Raw genomic sequence first — 27,737 nt, 5'->3', positions numbered from 1 at the left:
GGAAGTGAAAAGAGAATCGAGCAGAAATAAGGAGTCACAGAAGTCCCACAGTCCTGGAAATAAAAATGAATTCACCTAAGTGTTAAGTAACCTTCTGCAGATATATGGGCTTAAAGGAAAAGGGTGAGAATATGAACTGCTAACATAAGCAGACAGTCTGGTAACAAGGCAAAGACTGTAGGAGATGAGGGAGTCAGAATGATGGAGTGAGACAATATTTATCGTTTTTCTTCGCAATGCAAAAGGTAGAGAGCAGCAGTAAAAACAGCTGCAAACTGAATAAACGAATGAAAAATGAATAATGAAGTAAATAAAAGGAATGCAAATTTAAGATGTGAGAGGTGGAACAATGAAATTGAAAAGGACAGTGCAGAGAATTGTATAAAGTCAGATGCAGGAACCTAATCATGGGAGAGTAGAAAATAGATTAGAAATAAAAAATGAACACCAACAGCTGGGGAAAAAAGATAGAAAAATGTAGGAAGCAGAATAGATAGATGAGGGAGATGGCCTAGCAGAGCAGCAAACACAGCCTTCATAGCTTCCCTAGTCCTAAACTTGGACCAAAACACACTTACAGAGCTCTGAATGTAGCAGTCCTGATGTTTTCAGAATCAACTAAAATGAATCAGTAATATGTGTGGAAAAAAACAAAACTAAACCTTCCCTCCTCCACTGCTGAAGGCACTGCAATGTCAGGAGCTGGTTTCTTGATGTGAGATCTAGCAATTGTTCCTAGAATCTACAGTGGCACCTGCCAAAGCCCAGGGAGATTCTGTCCCTCAGCCCCAGGGATGGGAACTCCATCCTCTCCTCCTGGCACACTGATCTGGCTGTCCCACAAGGCACCAGCAGCTCACCCTGAAACACAGCTGATGCCTCAGGTTTCAGCTTTTTATATTTTTCACATTCTGTGCTGCTTTAGTGTGTGGGTCTGGGCTCCATATGAGGGGATGGTGAGCTCTCTGCACAGAGCAGGGAGACAAAACAATTCCTGCTCCAGCTGGGCACCAAGGACAAATGATCCAAATCTCAGCCCAAGAGCACAAACAGCGTGGGCTGGAGAGAGAAAAACAAGCAGGATGGGAGTGCATGGGCTGGAGATGTGGTTGGACAATTAGCTCCAACATGCAAATGGACTAAAACTTATAAAAAATTGAGATCTTATGACCAAGCCCTCTTTTGCTTCCATCTTGGAGGCATCCAGGCAGAGCCACGGCTGTGGCTCCGGGACTGCCAGGGTGTGGCCTTTGAAGGCACTGCAATAAATATCCACTTTATTCCCCTTAATTCCATCTAGCTTCTGTTCCAGCTCCTTAAGGCATCACAGCCAGTGACACCGAAGCCTTTTGAAAGAGAACAGTCCCCACAGAACAAAAATGTGTCACCACCGAGAGGAGCCTGAGCCCCTGGAAGTCTTTAGTCAAAAGGAGAAGGGATTGTTCCCTGTGCTCCAAAGCTTCTCTCCCTCCCAGGGCCAGGACAGGAACATCTGATGCTTGTGCAATCATGGCACAGCCTGTTCCACCCAGCAGCCCTTCCCAAAGACACTGACTCTGCAGAGAAAGCTCCTGGCCCACCCACCTGCCCAATGAGCTGCTCAAAGTCCTACCAAACCCACACAAAACTTTTCACCAAACTCTGCTACGTCTGCAAATGTTTCACTCCTCACCTCGAACCACCCATTTCTTGTGAGAACAAAGAGAAAACTTGGTATTTCCTAAGCTTTTTCCTCTCACCATCAAAAAACTCCTCTGCGTGACAATCTGAGCAGCATGAGGCCAGAGCTGTTTTGCATCCCATGACACTCTCCAGGTCTTAAGACAGCAAGCAGAACACTGACAGCTTTCCAGTGCTGTTATTTCACTTCATTCTCCCAGTTTTGAGCAGCTTCTCAATTTCTCAATACGCTCATATGTGTATGTTTTTGCAGGAAAATCAAGGTGCCATCACAACATGAGGATTTACCCTGGGACACATCTCATAGATGTGCTCATACCCGTATCATGATGATGAGGATATGGATTTCTGTTGTCAAAAATGGGTGATACCCAGAGAAAATAAATGCTTTGCACAAAGTGCATGCTCTTTAGGGCTTTTTAAAGCGAATTGGAAGATAAAGAAAAGATGCAAAATACAAAGTTTATTATCTGCTTTCTATTCCAACTTTACTGGTGGTACAAGAATAGAGCAAAATTTTTTATGTGCTGGCTTGCAAACAATTAGTGATTTGCCACAGTCCACAATGAATACCATTTTATTTTTCATGTAATTACTGCACAAGCTCAATATTTTTAAGAACAGGTTTACTTTTTGAACATCACTATATTTGGATGGGATCTTTCCCTCAACTTTCAGAAATTTCAATGCAAAATCTCATTAGCTGTTATGGCTGTGATTAATCGTGTAAATACCAAATGTTTTTTGGGTTTTTTTGCTTTTCCAGTTTAAGTAAAATATTGATTTAATTCACCATTTTGTAACTGGGGAGAGACACCAGGCAAGCCATTGCAACTTGCTTATTTTCCATTGTGTAGCCATACCTTTCGTGAGTTCACCAACTTGGAAGAAAAAAAAAAAGAAAAGGGAAAGGGAAAGGAAAAGGAAAAGGAAAAGGAAAAGGAAAAGGAAAAGGAAAAGGAAAAGGAAAAGGAAAAGGAAAAGGAAAAAGAAAAAAAGGAGAAGGAGAAGAAAGGAGAAGGAGAAGAAAGGAGAAGGAGAAGAAGAAAGAAGGAGAAGGAGAAGGAGAAGGAGAAGGAGAAGGAGAAGGAGAAGGAGAAGGAGAAGGAGAAGGAGAAGGAGAAGGAGAAGGAGGAGAAGGAGGAGAAGAAAAAGAAAAAAAAAGAAAAAGAAAAGAAAAAGAAAAAGAAAAAGAAAAAGAAAAAGAAAAAGAAAAAGAAAAAGAAAAAGAAAAAGAAAAAGAAAAAGAAAAAGAAAAAGAAAAAGAAAAAGAAAAAGAAAAAGAAAAAGAAAAATTCCACAGTAACTTCCTAGCTTTCAGTCCTTTTCTCATGGCCTATTTCTAACCACCAGCTGAATCCATGCAAATAGTGCACATAAAGTTCACACTCAGCAGATATTTAAATCATCCAGTAGCCTAAAAGAGCATTCCTGCAATTATTGGCTTTGCTTATTTTATCTCCCCCGGATTATGCTGACCAATAGGATTTGAACAATGCTGTGCTTCAAACTCAACACAAGCAACATCGCTTAGGCTGTTAAAATTTGAGCTGATACAAACCATATTTGAGTTATATGAGGATACTCTGATGCTGTGGCAATAATAATATTTTTTTTCAGTCCACATAAAAAAAAGCCTCTATAATAAAGATCAGCCACAGAAAACATAACAGAGTTTAAAGACCAGTAAATATGACTCATATTCTTAAATACTTTCCTGGCCTTTTTTTCCCACAGACTGTGGAGTCAGTAATGAAAGACTAAATGTATAATACACAATTTTGTAACTTCAGCTTTTTACAGATACTTGGGTAACTGCAGAAAGCAAACTTGCAACAAAAATACTGTTTCTGTAGTTCATACACTTAAAAACTCAGAGAGGCCAAGTTCAGAAGGTGTTTTTTATCTGGCTATTCAACCAACAAAGAAAAAGAAGAGAGAGTATTCTTAGATCTATATATACAATTAATATCCTTGGGCAGCAAGATTCAGAAACTCACCAAATACTATATACTATATACTATATACTATATACTATATACTATATACTATATACTATATACTATATACTATATATATATATACAAATACAAATAACTGAAATAATTCAAAATACTTTGAAGTAAAACAAACTAGGTAGATTGGCATGGCTGAAACATCAAAATATTAGTGTGTTGCCTGTCCTTTGTGGACTTTGTCTTAAAATCTCCTTTCCTACCTCTACATTATAAGCCATTCTAAGCTTTCAACCAGAAAAAAAAAGAAGGAACCTTTCTCCCCACAAAGACATCTTGCAAATACAGCCTCACACACATCTTAGCTCAAAATGTCAGGCAAATCAATAGAATGTGCTGGTAATGTACAGTGCAGAAAGATCCATTGATTTTCAATGCTGAGTGCCAGCTGGATTCCATAGATGCCACAATTTACTCTGCTGAGCTGTAAATAAGGGATGCTGTGTCACACAACCTGCTCCAACCCTCCTCAGGGCCCCTGTGTGGTACGAGCAAAAGAGTGATACTCACGTGGAAAATCTTTGGGATGTGTTTTTTCCGACCAGTTTCCATAAAAAGTCAGCCTGTACTTGGCAGTACCACAGGCACAACAGTCTAAAATTGGTTTGTCTGTCACACCTTCCGAGGCTGAGTCTGAAAAGGCATCAAAGCACCCATTGAAAATGGCTACAACTCCAAACCAGTGAGGACAGTGAAGCTGCCATAATAAATACTCCAGGAAATGAATCTGAGTTTAACATGGGTTTGTTTTTGGGTTTTTTTTTAATTTAGTTTTATTGTTAGACTAAAGGACAAGCCTGGAATATCTGTACCACATTTATAAGTGGATGGAATGATTTAAATCCACAGTTTTCAATCATAAGGCTATAAATATTTCAGTTATCTTCAGATTCAAAAGGGGTTTGTTTCTGGTTTCTATCTGATAAGGACAAACCTCAGCTGATCTCAAAACGCAATGGGCTTGAAATTTCTGAACAGACAAAGTAAATGAATTCTCCAGAGGGATGCAATAAACAAGTGCAACCTTTAGGTTTAGGAAAGGATGAAATATCCCAGGATTCAATAACAGAGTGCCCTGGAAACCAATGGGTACCACACAAAGAGCAGGTAAAAAATTGCAAGCAGCACTTCAGGGGGAGGCAAGGTAGATTTTATGAGTTGGAGTGTATGTGATAGGGAAGAACATAACTGAATGGAAGATGCCAAATCTGAACCTGGATGAATCTGTCCAAATTCTAGTTTGAGACAATGTGTTAAGGAAAAATGCAAAACACAATGAGAAGGTCAAAGAGACATTTTACTTTATCTTACCTTGCTCACAAATTCTTTTGGTGAGAGAGCCCTCATCTTGAAAATAAATTATGCGCTTCTGCACAATACTGGCTCTGCAAAGGGGAGGGAAAAAATGTTTGAAATATGTTTATTTCTCAAAGAAAAAAGAAAATTAGTGATAAATGACTGCTAAGACATGGTTATACTTCCCTGTACTGACAATACAACATGGGATTACAGATATTTTTATTTCAACTTGCATTTTAATTTCATCACATTTTACAGAAACCTGAAATATATTTACCTCTAAAGCAGTGGCCATAGGCATATAGTGAGGACCTCTGCCCTTGAAATGCATGACAGACAACTGAGCATCCGATATTTCAATCAAATCTTATATTAAAATACTGAAGTTGTATTCAATTTCAGTCAAAAAATAGCACAGCTATAGTGAGCAGCTGCTCATAGGAAATTACATGGCATTCTAAAGAGATAAGTACTTCTGATATATGACAGCAACTCAGTGCAAATATCATGAAAAACAGAAGTTAGGAAAAAAGCTGGCATAAGGTGAAGTCTTTGAAAGCAAGACACAGGTTCCAAAAGACAAGCTGCTTTAAAATTAATTAAATCTGGAGTATTTTATTGAGGCTTATAGTTCAAACCAAATGTAAATTGCTAAGCCTCGGTGCCTCAGTTCCTCAGTTGAGGGGGCTGGATATATTTAGTGCCAAATAAACTTTACCGACCTTCTTTGACCATTTTTAACTACATCAATTTAATTCACGTGTAAGCTTTATCTTCTTTCCATAAGAAAAACAGATTTTGGTTAAATTCAAAGCCAATGTGTGGACAGAGAGCCTCCTGAGGACAGCACGCTTTGGGAGCTGGCACTCTGCCTTGTTTACCAGCACAAGTACACATTCTTCCAGCAACATTTTGTACCATCACTTGTATTTAACACTCTAAACAGCAAGGGCCAATTTCTTGTCTTCCTTCAGTATTAGTCAAATAATTATCTTAATCTTTCTAGAACTACTCCTCACTCATTACAGGCGAGGAATGAAAAAGTGAGAAGAAAAGTGAGACTGTGTGTGCTTAGAAGTGTTGCTGCAGTCATGTAACCCTCCTTTGACAACGTCCCACCCATAAATTATCAAAAATAAGAGGCATTTTTGCTGTGCTTTCTTTGCCAAGATGCAAGGCCAGCGTAGGAGAGGAAGGAATCCTTCTTTCCACCTTACAAAGCACCCGGGAGAAAAACCGGGTGTTGCAAACCTCTTAAAGCTACATCAACCTGAAAAGGGTGCAAAAAACTCTTTAATCCTTTCTGAAGCAGCCTTTTTCAGGGTTTCTAAGAAGAAATAAATGGGGAGAAAAAAATGAAACAAACACAGCTACCAGAGCTACTGCTAGGAAGAGTAAGAGCCCAATGGCCACCCTGTGACAGTGGCATGCTCCTTAACGTTCCCAGCCTTCAAACTGAAAGCCAAAGCCAAATTTAAAGACTCCCTGCAAGGAGACAGAAAGTGGGGGCACAAGAAATGCTGTGCAGATACAAGGGAAACCTCTCACACTATCAGGATAATCAAAGAGATTTAACCCTGGAATGGGCTGCCTAGACAGTTTGTGCAACATCCACCTCTGGAAATATTCAAAACTTGATCAGATCCATGCCTTGGCATCCTCCTGAGGGAACAAGCAAACTGATGTTCAACACCTACTTCACGCAGGAGAATGGACTAAATGACTCCCAGAAGCCCCTTCCAATCTAAATTATTTTATTATCTTACTCCCCACAAATACAAAATCAGCTGTTTGAGAAAGATCTCCATTCTGCAGGTAACAAAGGTATTATGGGTATTTTAGAAGCAGTTATTTCAGACAAAAAAAAAAAAAGAAAAGAAAATAGAGAAAGGTTGTTTGAAGCCTGAAGTGTACTTGTATTATTCTTTTTGCTGCAGTTAGCTTGTCACTGTAAAATGTCAAGGGAACAGTTCCTTTTCTAATAACAAAAGCTTCATAGCTTTCTAAACCATTGTCTCTTCAGCTGTATTCGAAACTATATGGTGAACCAACAATTTAAATGGGAGGTTTTGCACTGATTCCAAATGCACCAGGATGGGCACATTATAGGGCTGTATAAATTTCAAAAGCAGGCACAGAACTCTACAAATAATCATAAATAATTTTAAAATATTAACTGTTTTAATAATCAGCTTCTAGACTGAACATAGACCAAAACATCTGCTCAGTGTATTTGCTAGATTTTATAGCTCCTTTTGTTCCTCTTTTTTTTTTAACATAATTTTTATTATTTCATAAATGTTCTGATCTTTGGACTAAGGATTCTTTCGTTTGGCTTCGAGGTTTACAAAAAAAACAGCTAAAAATGGAATTGCCTCTAGAGAGGCAAAAAAGCTTTTAAGAATTTACACAAGGTATTCCTCTGTTCAATTTACATAAATCCTTCCCATCACTTCAAATGTCCAGTGCTGTCTGAACTTCATGGGAAAGGAGCAATCCAACTGCTTTCCCTCCCATATTAATATATATAAGTGGATCTTCAACTTCTTGTTGGCTTTTTTCTCTCTGAATATCAGAAAATGATGGATAAAGGCAAAAGGAAATAAATTTTACTCAAAAAACCTTGTTTGTTTCCCATTTTCTTCAAGGCAAGGCTTCTGAATTTGTGCTAAAGCTTTTCCATCACCAAACTAAGGAGCAAAACTGTCAGGTACAGGCATTTCCACACCTGACAGCACCTGCTTCACTAAAGAAAACCAACCAAATGAACTGTCCAAAAAGTGTCATTATTTCTGCGTTTTAGTTCTCACATGAAAAGGAAAGAATATCTGGTTACTTCTGTAATGCTTGCTTTGGCAATGCCACTTAGGAATGTCCCTGTCCTGGCTTGGTTTGGTCAGACCCCATGAGAGGGCAGTGGGAAAAAACTGCCTTGAAAGACTTCCATGGGATAAGAAATTCCCTCTGCAGCCCAGCTCCTACCATCCTGCTGGGAAAAGCTCTGCCAAAGACACAGACATTGCATTTGGGATGTTAAGAAACAGGAAATGTCATAAACCATAAAAATTCAGGCCAGCCTTGGGAGTGCTCCAGTTCATACCAGAAACAGAGGAGTCACTTTGGGGTTTTTCTTTCTTTTTTCTTTTTTCTTTTTTTTCCCCATAGAAACAGCTTTAGATTGTTTTCCTCACTCCCTTTTTCAACTCCTAGCATGAAAAGAAATACTCTTATTTTAAATTACCTCTGTGGGTGTAGTGATGTGACAAAAGAAGTAAGGAAGGGGATTTGTAAGAATTGTTCCCATGACATTTTTTAAGCTTACATCAAAACCATTAAGTACAATATTAGAGTTACATTTGAATAAAAAGGTTTTGTCAGAGCTGGTGAGGATACTCCAAGTTTTACTTGGATGTTGAGAAATAATAATAATCTACTGAGTTACAGATAAGACACTTTTCCTCCTCTATATTACCTATGAGTTAACCTTGCCCTACTCTTCTAGCTATCAAAATTATTTTCTTTAATTATTCCATGCCTCACTGATTTAATTAGAGCATGATAAGTTGTTTCTCATCCAGAAAGCTACTAAGAACAATTAAGAGGATGTTAAGTTTGTTTTCCTTTTTAGATTTGTTGGTTAATTTTGGAGAGAAAGAATTTCTAAATATACCATTTACTTGAACACTAGAAAGTGATGTGAAAACCATGAATTTACATCTACTGTAATTTTGTTGATGCTATTGGGTTTGTCATTCTAATGCATTATTTAGGATGTTCTCATTTTATTTCCATCTATGTCTTAAAAAAAAAAGCCAGCCTTGCTTTTCTGACAAGCACTTACAAGGTCAGGGAAAGCACCAACTCCCAGAAGTTTGCCAAAAATATTTAGTTCTTTTTCTAATATTTAGGAGACCTTTATTAAAAAAAAATTCAAATTCCTCTTAAAGCCTGTACAACCCTGTAGCTAATAGATGTCCAGCAATTTTTACACTGGCAGTATGTTTGACAACCACATTATTCTTCAAAACAATTTTCAATTAGGAAAGTGTGCTGGCTTAGCCAACACAGGCTCCATCTACACCAGAATCTGTCAGCTGCCATCACTGACAAGGCATTCTAAAAATTTGCAGCAAAATGTTTCTTATTTAATGCATAACTTAGAAGCTAAAACAAAAGATGCAATTTCTGTTGTCGTTTTTGTGGGGTTTGTTCATTAATTTGTTTTTAAGTGTGTCGTTAACACAGTTTAAACAAACCAACAAGACTTGATATTTGATGCTGGATAAAGCACAGTCAAATTAACATGAATTTCACCAGTGTTTCCATAACTCCACATTTACATCCCTGCACAGGATGAGGATCTTTTCTCCACTAGATTAGTGCCATGCAAAACAATCAAACATGATCACTTCTAAAAACTTCCCTACATAAATACACACCAGAGTATCCTTCTTCGGTTTTATTTTTTTCAACATTTCATGTGTACTGCCAGAAAATACAACTCAGAGAAGCATCACAGCAAGAGCAAAGGGCTCTAAAGCTTTTCTTACAAAGGTCCTCTTGCTCCCAAATCCTTTTGGTGGCTTCATGTCACACTCAGGGCCGCCGCCCCACACCCACACGGGAGCTGGCTGACTTCAGGACTAATTTGGCCATCATATTCAATATTATATAACACAGCAAAAAGCTCTGGGGGTAAACCACATCTGTACATGCTGCTGTCTTGTATTTTCCCTCAGAAAATCTCTCTGTTCTTTGCTTGGATGGCCACAGGACATAAATATCAAACGAAAATCCTCAGGGTAAGAAGTCGTCCTGACACGATAATTTCTGACAGGAACGCTACACCTGTTACTTGCAAAAGAAAAAAAAAATAAAAACAAAACAAAACAAAACCAAAAGAAACTTAATCAAAAAAGCAACATCACTTAAAGCCTGTTGCTGTTCATGGGCTATATCTTCACCAGGGATTTTGATAGTCTCCACTTTTTGCAGCAATCTCTATGAATTTCAGAGCTAAGCATTGTAGGATGTAATTACAGCAGATTGGATAGGACTGAGTGTTTGCAGGATGGATTTAGCTTGTTATTCCAAGTAGTGGTTTTGTAGAGTGGATGGAAACAACCTACCAAGGTGGGACTACAGGGTTTTTTTCAAGCTAGTAAACCCAAAGTCCTATTACCTGAAAACTCAGCTAACCAATGAAAAGCTGTGTGCTAACTAACAAACCCTAAAAACAAAATGAAAAATAAAGCTAAATAAAAAACCACTTATCAAGCTGCAATATATTTCTGCCTAAGGCCTCTGGAACCTGTTTAACACCCACTTGCACAGGGAACTTAAATACTTCATTTCTTTGGGTGTTCAGACCATGCCCCTTTTGCCAGCCTGTTTTACCTGATATGGCAGGGTGGGAAAGAAATCAAACCACAGAGGCAAAGGTCACATCTGAAACCCTCACATATGTTCCTTCACCTGTCCCCAAGTTCCCTACCTGACTTGAGGTCACTGCTTATCCTCTTTTAAGAATAACAATAATAATAATAACAATTTTGCCGTGGTTGCACAGCCCACGTGGTCAGCTGAGACAGAGCAAAAGCATCTTTTCTCTTTTGCAACATTGCTTTCAATCTTTATAATCATAATCCACTCACATTCTCCTCCCCACTTGAATCACCTTCTCCCACTCCAGGTTGGGGCAGTAAAAAAGAACACCACTTCTTTAATATATTTTAAAAAACCCCAAAAGCAAAATTTAAGCATGACCATGAGTGCCCAGTTAATGAAGCCAGAAAAAAAATCTAAAACTTTAGAAAAAAATATTTTTTTTTTAATTTGAAGTAAAAGAATTTGAAGATAAAACGAAAAATAACAGCTGTCACTCTCCTACTATTTTTTTAAAGCTGTCAACTAGCAATATACTGAAATTATGTTTAAATGAGTAAATTATTTGCTTGCACAGAAAAAAAATTATTTGTCAAAAGCAATATCCTAACAAAGCCCACCCATTCATCAAATACTGATTAGTGGATAGTCAGCAGCAGGAATGTAGATTGGAATAAAATATTTGATGTTTTCAAATCTGAAAAAAAAAATCTTCTCTTCATTTGAATTGACAGGAGCCTGAAGGTGAACTCCACAATTAATTAACACCCACTGAAACAAAGATAATTTAATATTAAAATGCTTACTTAATACTGCTTCTTAAGAGAGACCTTACTGTTCTGAATGTATTTCCCTGAGGAAGTTTTTGATGCGATGTCTTTAGTACTTGAGATTGAGTGGAGCTGGAGCCTTCAGAAGAGACTTGTCAGTTCTTTAGTGCAGCCCAGACACAGATCTCATCTGTCAGGAATTAATACCTGAAACAACTGAATCTCCTCTACCTGGGCTGCTCTGGGAGCTCTCTCTGACAGCTGGGACTGCTCAGCCCACTGAACATTCAGCCACATAATGCCAGGAGATGCTGGCTGTTCGTGCTGAAAGACAGGAGTGCAGGGAAATGAAAGAAAAAAAAGGACCAATAACAGAGTTGTTATTGGTAACTCCTCCACTTCCCTCATTCTGAAGGGGCACTGTATTGGGAAGAAGGCAAGTTCAAATTGTATTCAAGAAATAGCTGAAAGACCACCCTGCTTATGAAACACGTAATTATGAAACACAGATCAAATGAATCCATTAAATTCTTCTACGTTATTGGGGTTGTTTTCAGCAAGCTTCTCCATTGTTTAACACCTGCTCGTGGCTAAGAACAGTGTTAGAGCACTGCCTCGAGCTCACACAAATGTTCTCCTTGCCAAAATTCCTTGCAGTAGGCATTTGCAGCAAAAATTGTTGCCAAACACTGGTACACAGGTTTTTGGAGAATGCAGTGGCGGGGAACTTGTACATCAGGGTCTTTGATCTTCCCACTTCAGCCCTAAAAATGCCAAAATCATACAACCTTCTCACGTCTCGTTAGCTGCCAACACCAGTGGCACCGATTGCACTTTGGCTACAGCAGAGCAAGCAAATGATGGAGAAAGAGGAATTGCTAAACACATGAAAATCAGAAAAATGCTCTCAGGGATGAGGAAACAGCAGTGTTGAAGGGTAGAGAAACATTAGGAAATGGATCAAAAATTGTCCAAGACATGCGTAGGAAGGGTGAGAACCAAGCCCAGGCATATCTCCTTTCTGCAGCAGTGCATTGTCAGACTGTGGGTGCAATTGTACTGAAATTATAAATATTACCCCCCAAATCACTCTGGAGTAATGAAACTCCTCGGAAGATTGTGGTTCCTTTTCACGGTGATTTTATGCATTTTCTGCACAACAACATGCAGCAGCAGGGGGAGGAAACAAACCCTGCAGGCTCAAGGGGCTTTTAGCCTCAGTGGGGTTCCTGAAGTCTCGTTGATCCGGATAAAGGTCAGCATTTCATAGAGGAAGTGATTACAACTGTGCTTAGAGGAGCAGGGATTAAGCAAAAGATCCAGGGTCTGTATCTCCCTCAACCACAGGGACAGGGAGAGCACATGAATAAGACTATTAAAGGAGCATTGTGAACAGTAGCAAGCAGTAATGACAGGGATTAGAATGATAAATCACCCTCTATATTGAGAAGCAGGCATAGACAAGGTACTGGAATTCATCCCTACCACATTTTACGGAACAAAAGTGCAGGTAATGAGATTCTTAACTTCATTAGAAACTCCAAGAGGGAGATGTTTTAATGTGGATAATTGAGATACACCAAGTGTGATTAGAGATACAGGAGGAAATAGGGATTTCTTTGTTCAGAATTTATGGAGAAAAGCCAGGATGCTCCTTCAGGCACCTGTATGGGAAACAGGTGAATCCATCATGGGTTTGAGACTGACAACCAAGCAGTGCCATCAAAACATTTCCAAATGTTGGTCTAGGCTTTGAAACTGAACAACAAGGAAAACAAATTTCCTAATCTCCTAGACAAAAATATAAGGTGATTTTGTTTATTATAGTGGGGAGTCATTTGTTGCCACAAAACAGTCAAACTGAAAATGAGACAGAAAAAAACCTGCATGCTTTGAAAACTAAAACCATAAAATTTACAGATATACTAATGTAGAGGATGTTTAGAAAACCCAGATGTGTCCCACAGTCTTGTGCTTCTGTTAGGGGACACTCCAGTGACACCTGACTGACCTTCTCCTGAAATCAATTACCAACTTCACTTTCACTTAATCAGAAGGGAATTGCAGCCTGAATTTCTTATGAGGCATGAATGGCCACTGGAAAACCAGAAAATTATAAGGACAGCACTTAGAACTTCATTCTCACTGAGCCAAGGCACTTACTGAAAAAGGCAATGCACACCACACCTATCCAAGAACCTGACAAATTTGCCTCCTCTTCAGTTTAGCTTCATTTTACTTACTTGCCTGAACATATTTAGCATTTTGTGAGTAGAATTGTGTGGCAGAAATACAGATTACTATTATAAAAGCAGGAAGAATGATAACTATTTGTGTTTCTTTGCCATATTGAAGACAACTTTTTGGCCACGGTTAATTCAGAGAAATTAGATAAATGGCTTTCGTTAATATTTTGATGTCTAAATTAAACCTGATGAGCAAGACAACATCTTTATGAGCAATCATGAGATGGTGGTGCCTCAACACCTTTGCATGTGGAACATATTTTTTGTATGAGCTTCTTGTGTCATCAAACATCTACTTCAGCCACCCTTGCCAGGCAGTTGCATCGTAAGAGAGCACAAATTTATTTCTCTGTGCACAAAACTAGTATATATTCCATTTTCAGAGAAATCTATGGCAAGAAACAGTATGACAGGTAATCTGTAAAACTTCAATGAGGTGGTTCCTATTAAGGTTATCACGGGGCTCCACACACAGCAGTGAGGGAGCATCAAGCTCATTATCCCTCTAACGAGAAGAGCTCAGTCCCTCCCCAGACACAGGCCTGTAACCCAGACCTTTCTGCAGCAAATGAAACCCAGAAACCATTAAAAAAAAAATCAAATGTGCTTTCTGGTGCATTGCAAGGCTTCAAACTACATTCTGCTGGAGCAGTGAACTGATGGAGCAACAAATCCATTTCTTGGGGAGAGCAGGGAAAAAGCGTTCAGGCTGCTGCTGTTCAGAGAGCAAAGACACTTAATGCATGTCTAATGATGTAGGAAAGATGGAAAAAGTGGGCACCTAATTACTGAAAGGAAAAGAAAGGAATGGCCCACCCAATTATTGGCTGAATTTAGTGTTTCAATCCTTTCACAACAGCCCTAAAATTGTCAACCCAGGTAATGAGAAAGACAAAAACAATCAATTCCACAGCCAGTTCATGCAAAGAAAAATTCCTTTTCTGGGTGGTTTTTCTGCCTTTCAGAATTTCTCAAGAGCTGCAATAATACAAATAGCTGCTCCTTTAAAGGAACAAATCAGAATTGATTTTGTGGTGCTTTACATGAAGCAAAGAATCAAGATAAATACAGTGTTCAGGTTCTGAGACCCTTACTGAGCTCATAGGGACTCTCCAGCTAACAACTGTAAACTCACACGAGACTTGAAGGACTGTTCACCCCAAGGAAGGATGGCCAGAATCCAGCACCTTGTTAAACCATGCATTTGCCTTTCATGCTGGAACAGAGCTGTGCTAGAAATTGTAACTGCAAAATGTGCTCTGCAGAGCTGCTCTAGATTCCTGCAGGCATGCAGACACCTCACCAGATTCTTACATCAGCCTGCTAGAAAAGTTTTTCTGATGGAAATTCATCCCATACATGCAGTGCAGCTTACATTTAACTGCAGGATCACCCACACAGCCTCACAGAATACAATCTTGAAATACTGACTGTATCATGAAGAAGCAAGTGACCATTGCTGCCACATTTATGAACAACTTAGACTTTGTAATGTCTAGGATCTGCCAGTGTGCTGTAGGATTGAGAACATTCACTGCTCATCTACATTCTTTTATCTGGGTCAATAGACATTTTGAATAATGGAGGATCTTGCCAAAATGTTATAACAGCAGGTTTAGTTAAAGCCTCAATCACTGTGCACAGACTGGATAAAATCATTTGTTACCAAAACTTAAAATTACACTGCTTATCTTTTTAATTACCTCCTTTCATCATTGCTGTACTCAATCTGCCCTTCACACTCGCTGATGTGCAATGAGAACACCATACTACAGAGTAAGCAAAACATATTTGAGCCCACTGGAGTGCTGGTTTCAACAGAGAGACCAAAATCTCTTTATCTGTGACCTGCAGAAACGGTATGACATTTTGATTCATGAATAAAATGCATATTTTAAAAATGTATCACATTACATTAAAATAAAGCCTTCAGTTCCTGACACAAGACAAATCAATTCCTTAACAAGAATTATCATGCACAACTTCAGGCAGTTATAAAAAACTGATTTCAAACATTCAGTAAAAAAAAAAAAATAAAAAATTACAATGCTTCTGATGCCATCAATAGTGACACTCTGTATGTTTTGAAAGGAAATCAAATTATGACTACCATTATTATTTCTATTCCTTTTCTCTCTTTGTTTCCCTTCAGAAAATGACAATGGCCTTGAAGTCAAATTAAACATCTGTTTGCAAAATAAACCAGAGTGCTACTGACAGCTGCTGCCGAATGGCAAATGTCCTACAGCTGTCGGGCTCCTAAATTAACAATGATTTTCATTACAAACAGCAAACAACAAGCAAATTACAGAGCTGATTTTTTTCCTCCATCCCACTATTTCGAATTTATGAAAATGCAGACTCTCCTCGAGACTGAGCCAGAAAGAAATCACAGCTTACTGTTTTATTTCCCCACTTGCAGGGAGCAAAAAGTTAGAGAAAATCAGATTTCAGTGTAAGATACTTCACAGAACGTCCCTCCTGACATGTCTTAAATCCTTTTTTGCATTTTCCTCCAGGATATGTAAATAGAATTAATAATTACTTGAGGATTTACCTTTCTCTGATGCAAATTCTGTCAATAAGAAAAAGTATTGAAGAAACATTTTCTTGATTTTTCCTGTATCTGTTTGGATCTGTAAATACACAGGTGCAGGGGAAGCTTGATCACAGTACACTCTACAGTCACCCAGTAAAGTCAGACAGAAAAGGCTTGGGTAGTTCATTAAAGCCCCTTCTGACATCACTTTTTATAGCTTCCTTATTTATCTTCAGGTTTGGGATCAGAAAGCAGGAACATTAGAAAAGCACTGCACCTCATTTTCCACTTCACATGACTTTTTGAAGTGCACAGTTTAAACACCCAAGTGCCCTTAGAACAGTGTTGAGAACCTGGAAGGAGCAAGGAACTCGGAGTGGATAATGGTTAGGAAATAAAAATGGAAATTTTAAATGTCCTGCATGGTTTTGTAAAATGCCAAATTAGGGCACAGGTGAATTCTGACTGGTTCTGTGTTTGTGTCCACTGTTAACCTTATTTTTTTTTTTTAATTGAAGTATTTCCCCATGAAGTCTGGAGAAAGCACAGTGATGATCAAAGATGAGACTGATATCACTGCCTTGTGATAAGGCATGTTGAACTTTTCCAGTGCCTGAATTCCTACTCCACTGCACATCAATGCAATATTTTTCTTGCTTACAAAACAGCTTGTTTTACAAAAAGACATTCGTGAAAAGACAAAAATTGTATGGAACAATGAAAGTAACTGCACGTGCCTTCAGTTCACCACAAATTGTGCCATAACACTGATTTTTTTTTTTTAAATATGAAATTATTGTAGGCATTTTCAAGGTAGAGTGTAAAAAAGTTTTAAAACATTATCTTCCATAATAAAGCCATAACTACATTCCCTCTGCTGCTAGAGAAAGACCACCACCCTTCTCCTTACTCTGCTTTTCTCATTGTTTTTCAGTTGTTTTGCTCTCCTCAAGGAATAAACCCATCCTTGAGTAACATAACCATTAAGCTTTTTTGCAACACCACATCTCTACAAACAAAACACCATAGGAATGAACCTAACTAGATTTTATAGGATTACTTTAATTACTGCACCATAAAATAGATTATCTTGAAGAACACAAAATTATAAGAAAATCCATTTTTAACACTTTCCGAATTCACATGCTCCCACTGTGAAGCTAAAGGGACAATATTAAACTTGGGAGAAAATGAAAGTGAAATGGCTTTTGGTTTTAGATGTAGATGTGTCAGTAGATCCAGGGGGCTGCTATCATATATATTGAGATAAAAGATGCCTTTTTACACCTAATAGTAGAGCTGGTATAAATTAGAAGCCATCTAAAAATGCAGTTTTCTTCTCTTTCTTCCTAACACAAACTATCTGTAGGTGTTTCATCTATGAAATAAAATATAGGTTTCCAAGTTAGTTTCATTTAAAAGTTTAAACTTTTGTCCTATTTGTTTAAAAATAAAACTGCTGGATGAAGACAATATTTAATTTATTTTAAAGGAACCAAGATAGCAATACAAGCTTTTCTACCCTGCAGTAGTTTATAAATAATCACTGGCCACTAGCTGCTCTTCAGAAAACAGAAAAAAAATGAAAAATTGACTGAGCAGTGCATAATAACCCAGTGCTGAAGGACAGCAATGGACCCAAATCTCTTCATTCCCAACCCGTGGTCATTTAAAGCTGGGCACATTTCTGTTACATGTCCTAAAAGTGAAGAATGGGGAAAAATGAAGGCACACCCAAAGGATCTCATATGGAAAATGGCACATTTTCTATTTATCAAAGGTTGCATTTGTTCTCTGGACTGTTAGGATGCACAGAGATATCTTAGTTTGCTATCTTAATTGTGCAGAAATACCTAAAAGGTCTATATAAAATGTTCTATTTAAGCTATGAAATATGAGGCTATACTGCTACTATCTCGATCAAAAATTAAGTCCAGAAGATGCTGTCATGTGGTAGTTAGCTGGAAGATAAAGAGTTGGATTTTTTTAAAAATAGTAGTACAGAAATTATAAAAATTTTTCTGCATGCAGAAGACTCAAGGAAAAAGAATAAAGTTATAAATAACATGAAAACTTTTGTTGTTCCATAAAGAGAGCTCTTTCTAGGCAAGGAGGGCAGCTTGGTCTCTCTTTTTCCTTGGCTGTTATATTTACTCATAATGGCAAGCTGTCAGTAAATGCTTTACAGCTGTGCTCAATTGCTCCACTGTTAGCACTCAAATAAACAGGTAAAACTGTTGACATAAAGTGTCTGCACAATCTGGGAGGATGAATGGAAAAGACAGAATAACAAATTTAATACCCGATTCAAACAAGCAGCGTTGCTAGTTTTGGTTTCTAGGTTTCAGGATTGCTAGTTTTTACATTTGGAAAATTTAGAGGCACAGTTTTATAGTGAATTTCTCATAGCTCGTCAACTGTGTGCCAGTTGTACTCATCTGCTTCAAAGAAGTATCCCAACAAATCAAGAAAAATCCAGTGTATTGGGGTAGGCCCTACCAAAAAGGAACAAAGAAATGTTTTAGTGATTAAAACAAAAGAATCTACTTAGAGAACTATGGGGATTTTTGAATGAATTTTGAATGAGTTAAGAGATGGGACCTCTGAGTTGTTTTTGATGCTGCAGTTTATTTTCTTCTGCATAGGGAGGAAGGGTGAGCTCAGCTCACATCTTCACTGCGTGGCTCAGAAGGTCACAAGACCCTCAGCTACAAGACCTTTTAAGGATTTATTAACCAATAAAACACTGCCAACAAGGATTATTTATGGTTTTGACCCAATCCTTAGATATTTCATCTTATGGACCCATACTGCAGTGTAAGCTTTCTTAGCCAATCATGTTAAGACACACAAACCTACAGTGCTGCATTCTAAACTCCTTGTTTACCTTTTTTTAAAAGGTGAAAAAACTTTAAAATTTTATTTTTCTGTATCTTAAACTCTAAAACTCTAAACTTTTCTTTACTTAGCTTAAGTAAAGGAAAAGTAAAGCTTGTCTCTGCTTTAAGCTATAAATCTGCATTCTTGCTTCTAGCACCTCAGTTTGGGAGCCTTTTCCAAGGTCTCAGATCAAATCCTGTGTTTAATTCTAAGCTTTGGCTTACAGGCTCAAAGTTCTGAGAGTTCCTTGCATTTTGGATTCCAACAGAGAATTTCATCACCTTAGTCAAGTAACCTGAATAAATTCTAACCATGCCCAACTTCTCCTCCCTGTGCCAGTTCATTGGTACTGATGAGGGATTTAGGATTTGCAAAAACTTTTTCAGCTGTAACTGCACATAATTCTTTGTTCTTTATTGTTTTTCAAATTCAGCTCTGTGATCATCTATCAGATGTTTTTGTATGTCTGGCAACAGTTTCAGAAGCACTGCAGCTTCCACCCATGTAAAGCAGTCTGGCAACTGGAACTTCTTTCTGTTGGAGGCAAATTTATGCAATATTGGGTTTGTGGGAATCATAGTAACAACACTTTCAGTAAGAGAGATTAATTCTGAAATAGATTTTTATTCTGAATACCTCAGTTTGGCCTTCCTCATAAACACTCCTCTTAACACAGGGTTAATGATTTGATCACGTATTAATTTACACACCACAAAGCTGTTCTTGTGAATTTTGAGCCTTGTTATCCAGGTGCCTCATGCTCTGCTCTGGCCCAGGGATCTCATCCTGAGTTTTGAGTGCAGAGAAGAGATTTGGCTGCACACCAAGGCACTTTCAGGATGAAGGTGCAGTTATGAACTCCAGAGGTTTTATGACATTTGGTTCTTTTTTTAGTCTCTCCTACAACACATTTCAGCACAGTGTTTACTCGGAGTGACAGGCCAAGTGACCTGAATGAACAGAATGCTTGAAGTTACAAGAAATCAAAAGGTAAATGCTCAAAAACTGGAGTTCCTTCACCCTCAGAGCTTTGAAGCTTGAGGAAGAGGATGGTCAGAACCCACAAGGAGGTTGGAAACTGAGTGTTATATTATATCCAAGGCCCAGACCCAGGGATTGGAACTGAATTTGTCCTCCAGGGTATGACAGCTTTGCTCCAGCAGCACAACTATCTACAGGATTTTGCTTGATATACACTAAATATGCCATACTTTTTATTTAGGAGGCTGCAATTCTTTAAAATTCCTCTGCTCTCTCATTACATGTAAACAAGAGCCAGTGTAATTAAAATCATGACGATAATTACATATTCAGGAAAACAAGAAGCTCCACACTTTTCCTCAAGAACTGTGAACCATTTCCCTTGAGATGGCTCCGAACACATTCCCCGAAACAAACAGCAGAGACCCCACAGTGAACCCAGTGCATTTCTGCAAGTGCTAATGGTAATAAACAGTATTTACAGATAGCAGGTTTTAATTTGTTGGTTGTTTCAGCATATGTATGGCAGAAATAAATAACTTGTCTGCAGGAGCTTTTGCTGCATTTGCCATACAAGTCACACGAGCTGTCTGAGAACCCAATTAGTTCGAGAGCCAGTTGCAAACTGTGGTTTCTTCTCTAAATGGTAAATTGAATATAACTTATCTGCACATGGCCATCATGTACTGCATTTAACTATTAATCTCAGCCTCAGTGGCAAATGCTAAAGGAGGAGAAGGTAATTACCATCTCACAGTACTTGACTCCTCATGAGATCTACACCAGCTGACAGATTTACTCAGTTTGGATATTAACAACATCCTCCCTACCATGAAATTTTAATATGTGACAAGCTAAGAACTTGACCAAATTTTCCTCACTCTTGTGTCCTAGCACAGAATTCTAAAGGACTTGCAGAAAAATGTTTGTTCTGTATTTCCCACGGATTGCCTGGCTCAGACCTTTACCTACCTGCTCAGTACCACACTCAGCTGAGACCCTGTCTTGAGGAATACAACAAAGCAGCTGAATCTAGGGCTCAAAGCAACCTAAAAGAGGTGATTTTCCATCACTGCTAAGAAGCTTTCAATGAACTTTTATTGTCCTTTTATTGGTCAATGGGACGAATCACTATTTGAAATCCATACTTTAGACTTTCCTTGTTTAACAAGATAAATTTCCATTACTTAGAGGTTTTTTTACAGAATTAAGCACAGCCTCTGAATATTAGCTGTCAGATTAAAAAAAAAATGCAGGTGTACTGTTCTACTTTTGATGAAAACTAGAATATGCCAAACCAAGCACGAAAGTTTATATGAAGGAAAAAAAAAGGTGTTTCTTAAAACAGTTTTCATTCACTTCAACAACATATTAAAACAGACTGACCAAGACAGGGTTCAAAACCCTGAAAATTTCTCTACTTCCATGTGATGATACAAACACTACAAGGCTCTGCCACTGCTCTATTGTTTATGTAATTTTTTTCTGTATAATTGCACGTTGCAAAAAAAAAAAAAACCATAAATTTTTCTCAAGAAAGTTTTAACAGTAGGTTTTCAAAGATCCTAGAAAGCAAATGCATTCTGAAGAGCTCAGAAACCTAGTAAGTGAAGTTTAAACCAGCAACTTTTATCAGAAGAAGAAGGAATGACCCGGCCCTCCCATTTTGACGTGTGACATGTTGGTGTGCACTCAATCACAAGAAACAAGGGAAAGAAAATAGGGAGAGAAAGAGGTTCCACTGTGAACATGGAAACAAGTAGGCTGTGCACAGCATGACAGCTTGGAAGGTCCAAATAGGAAAACAGGAAAGAGAGCTTGAGGTTCTCCCAAGCAGTGTGTAAAGTAAGTCTTTTATCTTCAGTGAGACTCAAGCACAGGCCTTAAGTGTGTGGATAAATGGAGCCTCAGCTATTTTTTGCATCCCAAAAGCACATTTAGTGCTGGCGGTTTCAGTAGAGTCCAGAAGGATTCAAACCTTTAGGGTATTTCACTGTCATCCCTTGTTGGGAATGAAGAAAATGCATTAATTATTCCCAAGTAAACAATTACTGCACAATATCAAATGTTAATCCATTTTCTTCTTTTTTTCTCCTCACAATTCTAAGTCTTCACAGAGAGAAAGATGTTTTAGAGAGCAAGTGACAAAGTGAAAATAAGTCAAATTCAAATATGTTTTTTACTCCTAAACTTTGAATTTTGCAGTCACCCAGAAATTTAGCATTACACACAGGCATGCACATGTCAAATGATTTAGGATCCCTTACTGAACCCTACAGCTACAGGTTCCCATTTTTCTGTGTCATTTTTTGCTTGTCACAGCCACACTGATCTCATGCTCCATGCCTAGAAAGGGCGGGGAAGGTACCACCCAAATCTGATCAAGTCTTTCCACCAAAGCCACCAGACTCCACAAGCTGCAGAAAAACAGCTGCTCCCAAACCTCACTACTAGTTCAGGAACAGCTTCCTGGGAGACTCTACTTAGTTATACCACTACCAAAAAAAAAAAAAAAAAAAAAAAAAAAAAAAATTAAAAAAAAAAATTTAAAAAAAAAAATTGCATTATTTGGCACCTAAACTGTAATAATTTTTTTATGGATCATTTATGTTAAACTTCTGACTATGGTTTACTTTTCAATATATTGAAGTCAGCTGAGCAGGGCGAGGGAAAAAGTAAATCCTCATGATCCAGAACAGGTTCCAGAATGCCATTCTATTTTGGAAATTCTAAAACAAAGATATCGTCGTCTGCAAGGATTGAAACAGATATGTATTGACAATTAAAAAAAATATTTTCACCCCCGTCACATACAGAAGAAAGAAAAATACAGAGGGTTTTTTTCCCTTAAAGTTCAAGGTTTCAGAATTTTTCCATTATGGGTTTGGACTTAACTCTTCAAAACAATATTTTCTTTTAGATTTTTTCTTTTATCATCTAGAATAATCATGAAATAATTCTTTCAAATGCTGATGTTCCAATAGGTATTTCCAAATAATTTCCAAAATTTCCATTCTATTCTACGGGAGCAGACCATAAAGAAGGTTTGTGAAGGAGGCTGACTACAAACTCTAACTCAGATGCCACCAAATCTTTACTTGCAAAAGAGAACATATAAATGTTTTTAATGCCAGGAGTGATTGTTATGCATGGGCCCATGGAGGGCTGCACTGCAGCACAAACAAATGCCACATTTTGAGGTTCATCTCTGGCATCAGCAACTCTCAAGAATGATCGTTCTTTCTTTAAACAGTCCTGCAACAAAGCATTCATTGGGAGGAAACTCCTATTTCTCATTTAATTTTTCCTGAAAGGCACTTAACAACTTCCTACCACTTTTCAGCAGCACACACACACACCAAAGACACCCACAGCACACTGTAAATGGGTGGTCATAAACACCAAAATTTTTCCTTTTCCCAGAATCTGCATTTCCAAGCTGCTCTTTTGTTTTCCCAAATGGGTTAAGGGAGCTGGTACCAGTCAGCTAATCCAGCTCTTCATTGGCACTTGAGAGTTTCAGTTTTCACTGTTGCACATCCAGCAGCCTGAGAGAGTTGCAAGCCACTGGTTCCCTCTGCACACTCTTTGAGGCAGCGGCAATTTCATTCTTTCATGTGCAGAACATCAGAACTGCAGCTCTGACTGTTACATTTTGTAGCCTCTCTTGACTTTTCTGCAAGAATTCAAGTACTTCACAGAAAAAAATCAGTGTTGAACATCCAGCATGGCCTGACTAGCAGCGAGGAGAGAGAAGAAACACTTCTCAAGATCCTGCAGTTGGTGGTACTTTACTGCATTCCTTCTCTGCCAAGACCTGAACTGACTTCAGCCACAGTTTTCTTAAGTTTCAGTGAGAAAAATACAGATTTTTTTAAATTCTTGTCTCTTTAAAAAGCCATATAAAGCATCATCACCTTATTATTAATTCACTTAAATAGCAAGAGGCCTAAGCAATATTGGTTATACAGCTAAGAGGGGGTCAGTCCTGGGGGGGAGACCAAGGAGCTTTACTGAAAAAAAGCTCAGCAACACTCAAGGAATCCTCTGAATTGCCAAAGGAACACTCAAAAAATTCCATCTATAAACACACCAAACTTATTTCCAGTTTTGTTTCAGCCTAATGTACATTTGTCTGTACCAAGCTGAAGAAAAGACTGTAAGTGTATTCTTGAGCTGCTTTAGTACACTAAACCAAGGGATTCTTTAAATTATCATACTGAAACCAAGAAGCAGCAAGTAAAAGCACACTGCCAAAGATCTGAGACTGTTCCACAGCCAGAGCTGAGACTAGACAGCCCTCAGAGATGGGGAAGAGGGCAGTGTCTGTCTCGTGCCCATCAGCAGGAGGAGCAGTGAAGCACAGGGTGAAAGGAAAGCAGGCCCAGACCATTTTTGCTGGTGGCAGTTTCACAGCCTGTCCAGAAATCAACTGTAATTCCAATAAAACGTTTTCCTGAATTGGTCTGAACTGTCTTCAGCCCAATCTTTGTGACAGCATTTCCTTAAAAGCCTAAAAGTCGCTATGAAAAGCCTCTTTGAAATACTTCTGTAGGACACACCTTAGCAATTTTTAAGGCTTCTCTCAGACATGGATTCAAAACAAGCAAAGAAATCCCAATTGCCCATGAATATTTGACCAATATGTCCAATTAAATACAGCAAACAAAGTCTTAAGAGACAGGACAGCATTTCTCTGGCACTCTAGCTCTGCAGACTAACAAGCGACCCTAAATCAAAGTGAACATACATAGAGTTATCTTTATTTACTGCTTGAAAACCATGATTCCACATGAGAGTGCGTAATAACAGTAAAATATCAGTAAATTATCACTAGGCCTAAAATGAAAGCATTCACCTCTAAACAAATAGACCTGTTTTTCTGATAAAGGTCCATTTAGACAATCATGACTTTGCAGAACATTTTTATTATTCATCTCAACAAAGAGCATGTTTTTTACCCACCAGAGAAATGCAGTTTTGATCTTAAAAATTAAGAACTTTTAGGTTTTTTTATGTGAAACTAAAGGCTAACAAGTTCAATTAAGGTTGTTGACTCAATGGTTATTGAAGCCTTGGACTTCCTTTTGAATACTGAGGCTTTAAATTGCTAAAGTTTCACTCTGCAAGTAGAGCTAAACTTAGTAAAACATGTCCAAAGAGAAAAAAAGGATTAAGAACTCCATTGTTTCCAATAAATATTCCACTTATTAACTGAATTTTACTTTAATATGCCTTAAAATACTTACTTCAGGATGACACAGCCTGTCCCAGTGGGAGGAGCTGTCCAAAACACCTGGATGCGTGTCCTCCTTCTGGGTGTGCTCTCAGTCACAGCAACGGGACAATTGCTCATGAACTGGGTTTCTTCTTCATCTATGATCTAGGGAAATGTAAGCAGAGGAACAGGAAAAAGATAAGGACCTGCATGGCCAACACCTTCCATGTGTGTTTTGTCAGTTGGTGCTTTCTTCGAGTGGAATATTTATAATTCTCTCTGCTCAGCTCAGCACTACTTCAGTGAATTTATGTAGAGCATGCAGACTGAACTGAAGACCAAAAGCTCGCAAAATAAAGACAGAAGAATAAGTCAGTTCTGGGTAAAGAGAATTCAGGCCTTTCAGAGCATAGCTGCAAATAACCTTTTTTTTTTTTTTTTTTTTTGTGGATCTTGATTACTGGAGGTGCCTGTAAATATTAATGAACTGAAAATAATAAAATATTCATCATTTCAGATGATTGGGATTCCATTATTTAGTCCAAACTGCAGCTATTTTTTGCTTTTTTGCTTGATTGATGGTTAACAGGAAAGTCTAAATGGTACAAGTCAAAAGCCAGAGAGGCAGATTTGGAACTGGTGTTCCAAGGATTTTACTCAAAAGAGTCATGTCAAAATAGCTTTCTCACTGCATATGTGTTTCATGGATTGTACTTTAAGCCTTCTGTTCATCAGATCTCAAAGACATTTCATCGGAAACTGTAAAGTTTTATGTAGAAACAGGCAATGCTCTGATATTGCAAAATTTCTCTTCAAAATGCTCAGTGGTCCTGTTTCATTTGATGAAGCCACAATTCACACAACACTGGGTCAGCATTCAGGCAATGAATTACAAACCTTACCGTTTTGAGAAAAAAAAAGCTGTATTTATCAATTTATGGCAAGATTCAGCTCTGAAGGGGCTTTTTCAGAATCCTGGTTCTAATAACACACACACACACACAAACATACACTTTTACCAACTAAACTATAAAAAAGAATCAAATCTTCTGGCAGCAAACATGAGATTAAACAAGTGTTTTGACCAAAAACAAAAAACCAAACCTCCTTTGCATTCTAAAAAAAGAGGCAATATCTTTAATTGGGCCAGATCTGCTTTAGTGAGCAGGCATCCTCGTTATCTCACCCAAGGATACCGCCACCATTCCCAAACATTTTTAGCCAAGCCAACAAACATTTCTGTATTTCCATGGCAGAATGAAGTGGTGCTGGCCCAGAGGAGTGCTGAGAAACTCTCTTTAGCTGGTCAATAGGGCAGTGGCTAATGAGTTTTAAATTTGAAGCCATTAATATGGCTCAAGTTTTTTAACGCTTTGTAGAATCTGTGTAAGCAAACACAATGTGCACATTTGCTGGGTTTTAATTAACAGGAAGCAGTGGGAAGTGTGGGATCCAGTGGAGGCTTAAGCTGACTGCAGAGTTTCTACTTCTGCTGGATACAATTTAATGAGTCTAAGTTGAGCACCAAGAATTCCCTGACCAACAATTCAGTTTCGGCCACCAACTGTACTTATTCCATCTGCCTTACTCCTGCATCAGTGAAATAAAGAAATAAAACTGCCTACTCATCTCTCAGAAAGGTTGTCTCAATTATTCCAGGACCATATCAATTGACCTTTTATCCCTATCTCACAGCAATCCATTCGCAATCAAAACCCAATTTTGGTGGCAGCTCTGAGAGAAGAATGAGTGATTTCATACCATCTCATACACAGTGAAACACTATTGCACGTTATACAAAAGCATGGTAATTCCCATTGAAAAGGCTCTTAGGAGGTCATCAGGATGTTCTCTACAAGGACAGCTTTTCTAAAAAATGGAAATATTACAAATTACTGTACAAATTACACTGGGTCCCTTGCCAGATGCAAAGTCTTGGATAAAAACTTTAAGAATATGTTAAATTCAGGACAAGATTATGTAATTGCACATAAGTATGAATAGGATTGATCAGATACAAGCTATTCCACAATGACCAATGCAACTCGTCCCCAACCTGGTTGAGCTCTTTCCTGGCACACCTTCCACCAATGAATGTTTCTTGAGAAGCCCAGCTGAAATGAACTGGTGCTCTCCAAGTATAAAACCACTATTTTCACTCACTATTTTCACTCAACAAGACCTAAAGGTCATTCCTCCAGCAGTCATCACTGCAGACCTACCCACGTGCATTTGCATGTTAAATAAATTCTTATTCCAGTTGAATCCATCCTGCTTTTTCCCCAACAGTGAATGGAATCACAAGGAACCCCAAAACCAAATCCAACAACCAAAGGAAGGAGTTGTGAGTAGTTATTACAAGCCAAATTTATGACTTGCCTGCAAAAGCAGAAGCTGAAATATGTGTTTGGATTTTAGATAGCCATTACATTGAAGCACATCCTTGTTCCAGCTGTAGCAAATGAACACAGAAATGGCTTTTGCACTTCTACTCCATTCTAATTCCTTCAAATTAGCAAGTAAAGAGTTTTCTCAAGTATTTCTATAAATTAATTTGAAAGTTCTTTTGGATTTTAGTACATGATCCTGGAAGAACAGGAAGTGGCTGAGCCCCAAGGCTACATCACAATTTCCTGCATCACTAGCCATCAAAGCAGAAGGCTTTTGCAATGAGTGTCTACTGGAAAACACTGAGCATAAAATCATAAGGTCTTCCAGAAAGCA

General features: G+C 38.2%; 1 protein-coding gene across 2 annotated transcripts in view; it reads right to left on the bottom strand.

The window, feature by feature from the left end:
* The window catches only part of SPON1 (spondin 1), a 185,838-nt gene that overhangs the window by 125,914 nt on the left and 32,187 nt on the right, over positions 1-27,737 (bottom strand). For both annotated transcript variants that reach the window (XM_038137250.1, XM_038137251.1), the window contains exons 3-5: positions 25,045-25,178; positions 5,007-5,080; positions 4,206-4,328 (exon numbers count right to left, since the gene is read on the bottom strand). In XM_038137250.1, the coding sequence (XP_037993178.1) occupies positions 4,206-4,328; positions 5,007-5,080; positions 25,045-25,178 (331 nt within the window). The remainder of the gene's footprint in view (positions 1-4,205; positions 4,329-5,006; positions 5,081-25,044; positions 25,179-27,737) is intronic.

This window comes from Motacilla alba, chromosome 5, assembly GCF_015832195.1.
Source record: "Motacilla alba alba isolate MOTALB_02 chromosome 5, Motacilla_alba_V1.0_pri, whole genome shotgun sequence".
Classification (NCBI taxonomy): Eukaryota; Metazoa; Chordata; class Aves; order Passeriformes; family Motacillidae; genus Motacilla; species Motacilla alba.
This window is presented reverse-complemented; position numbering and strand designations above follow the sequence as displayed.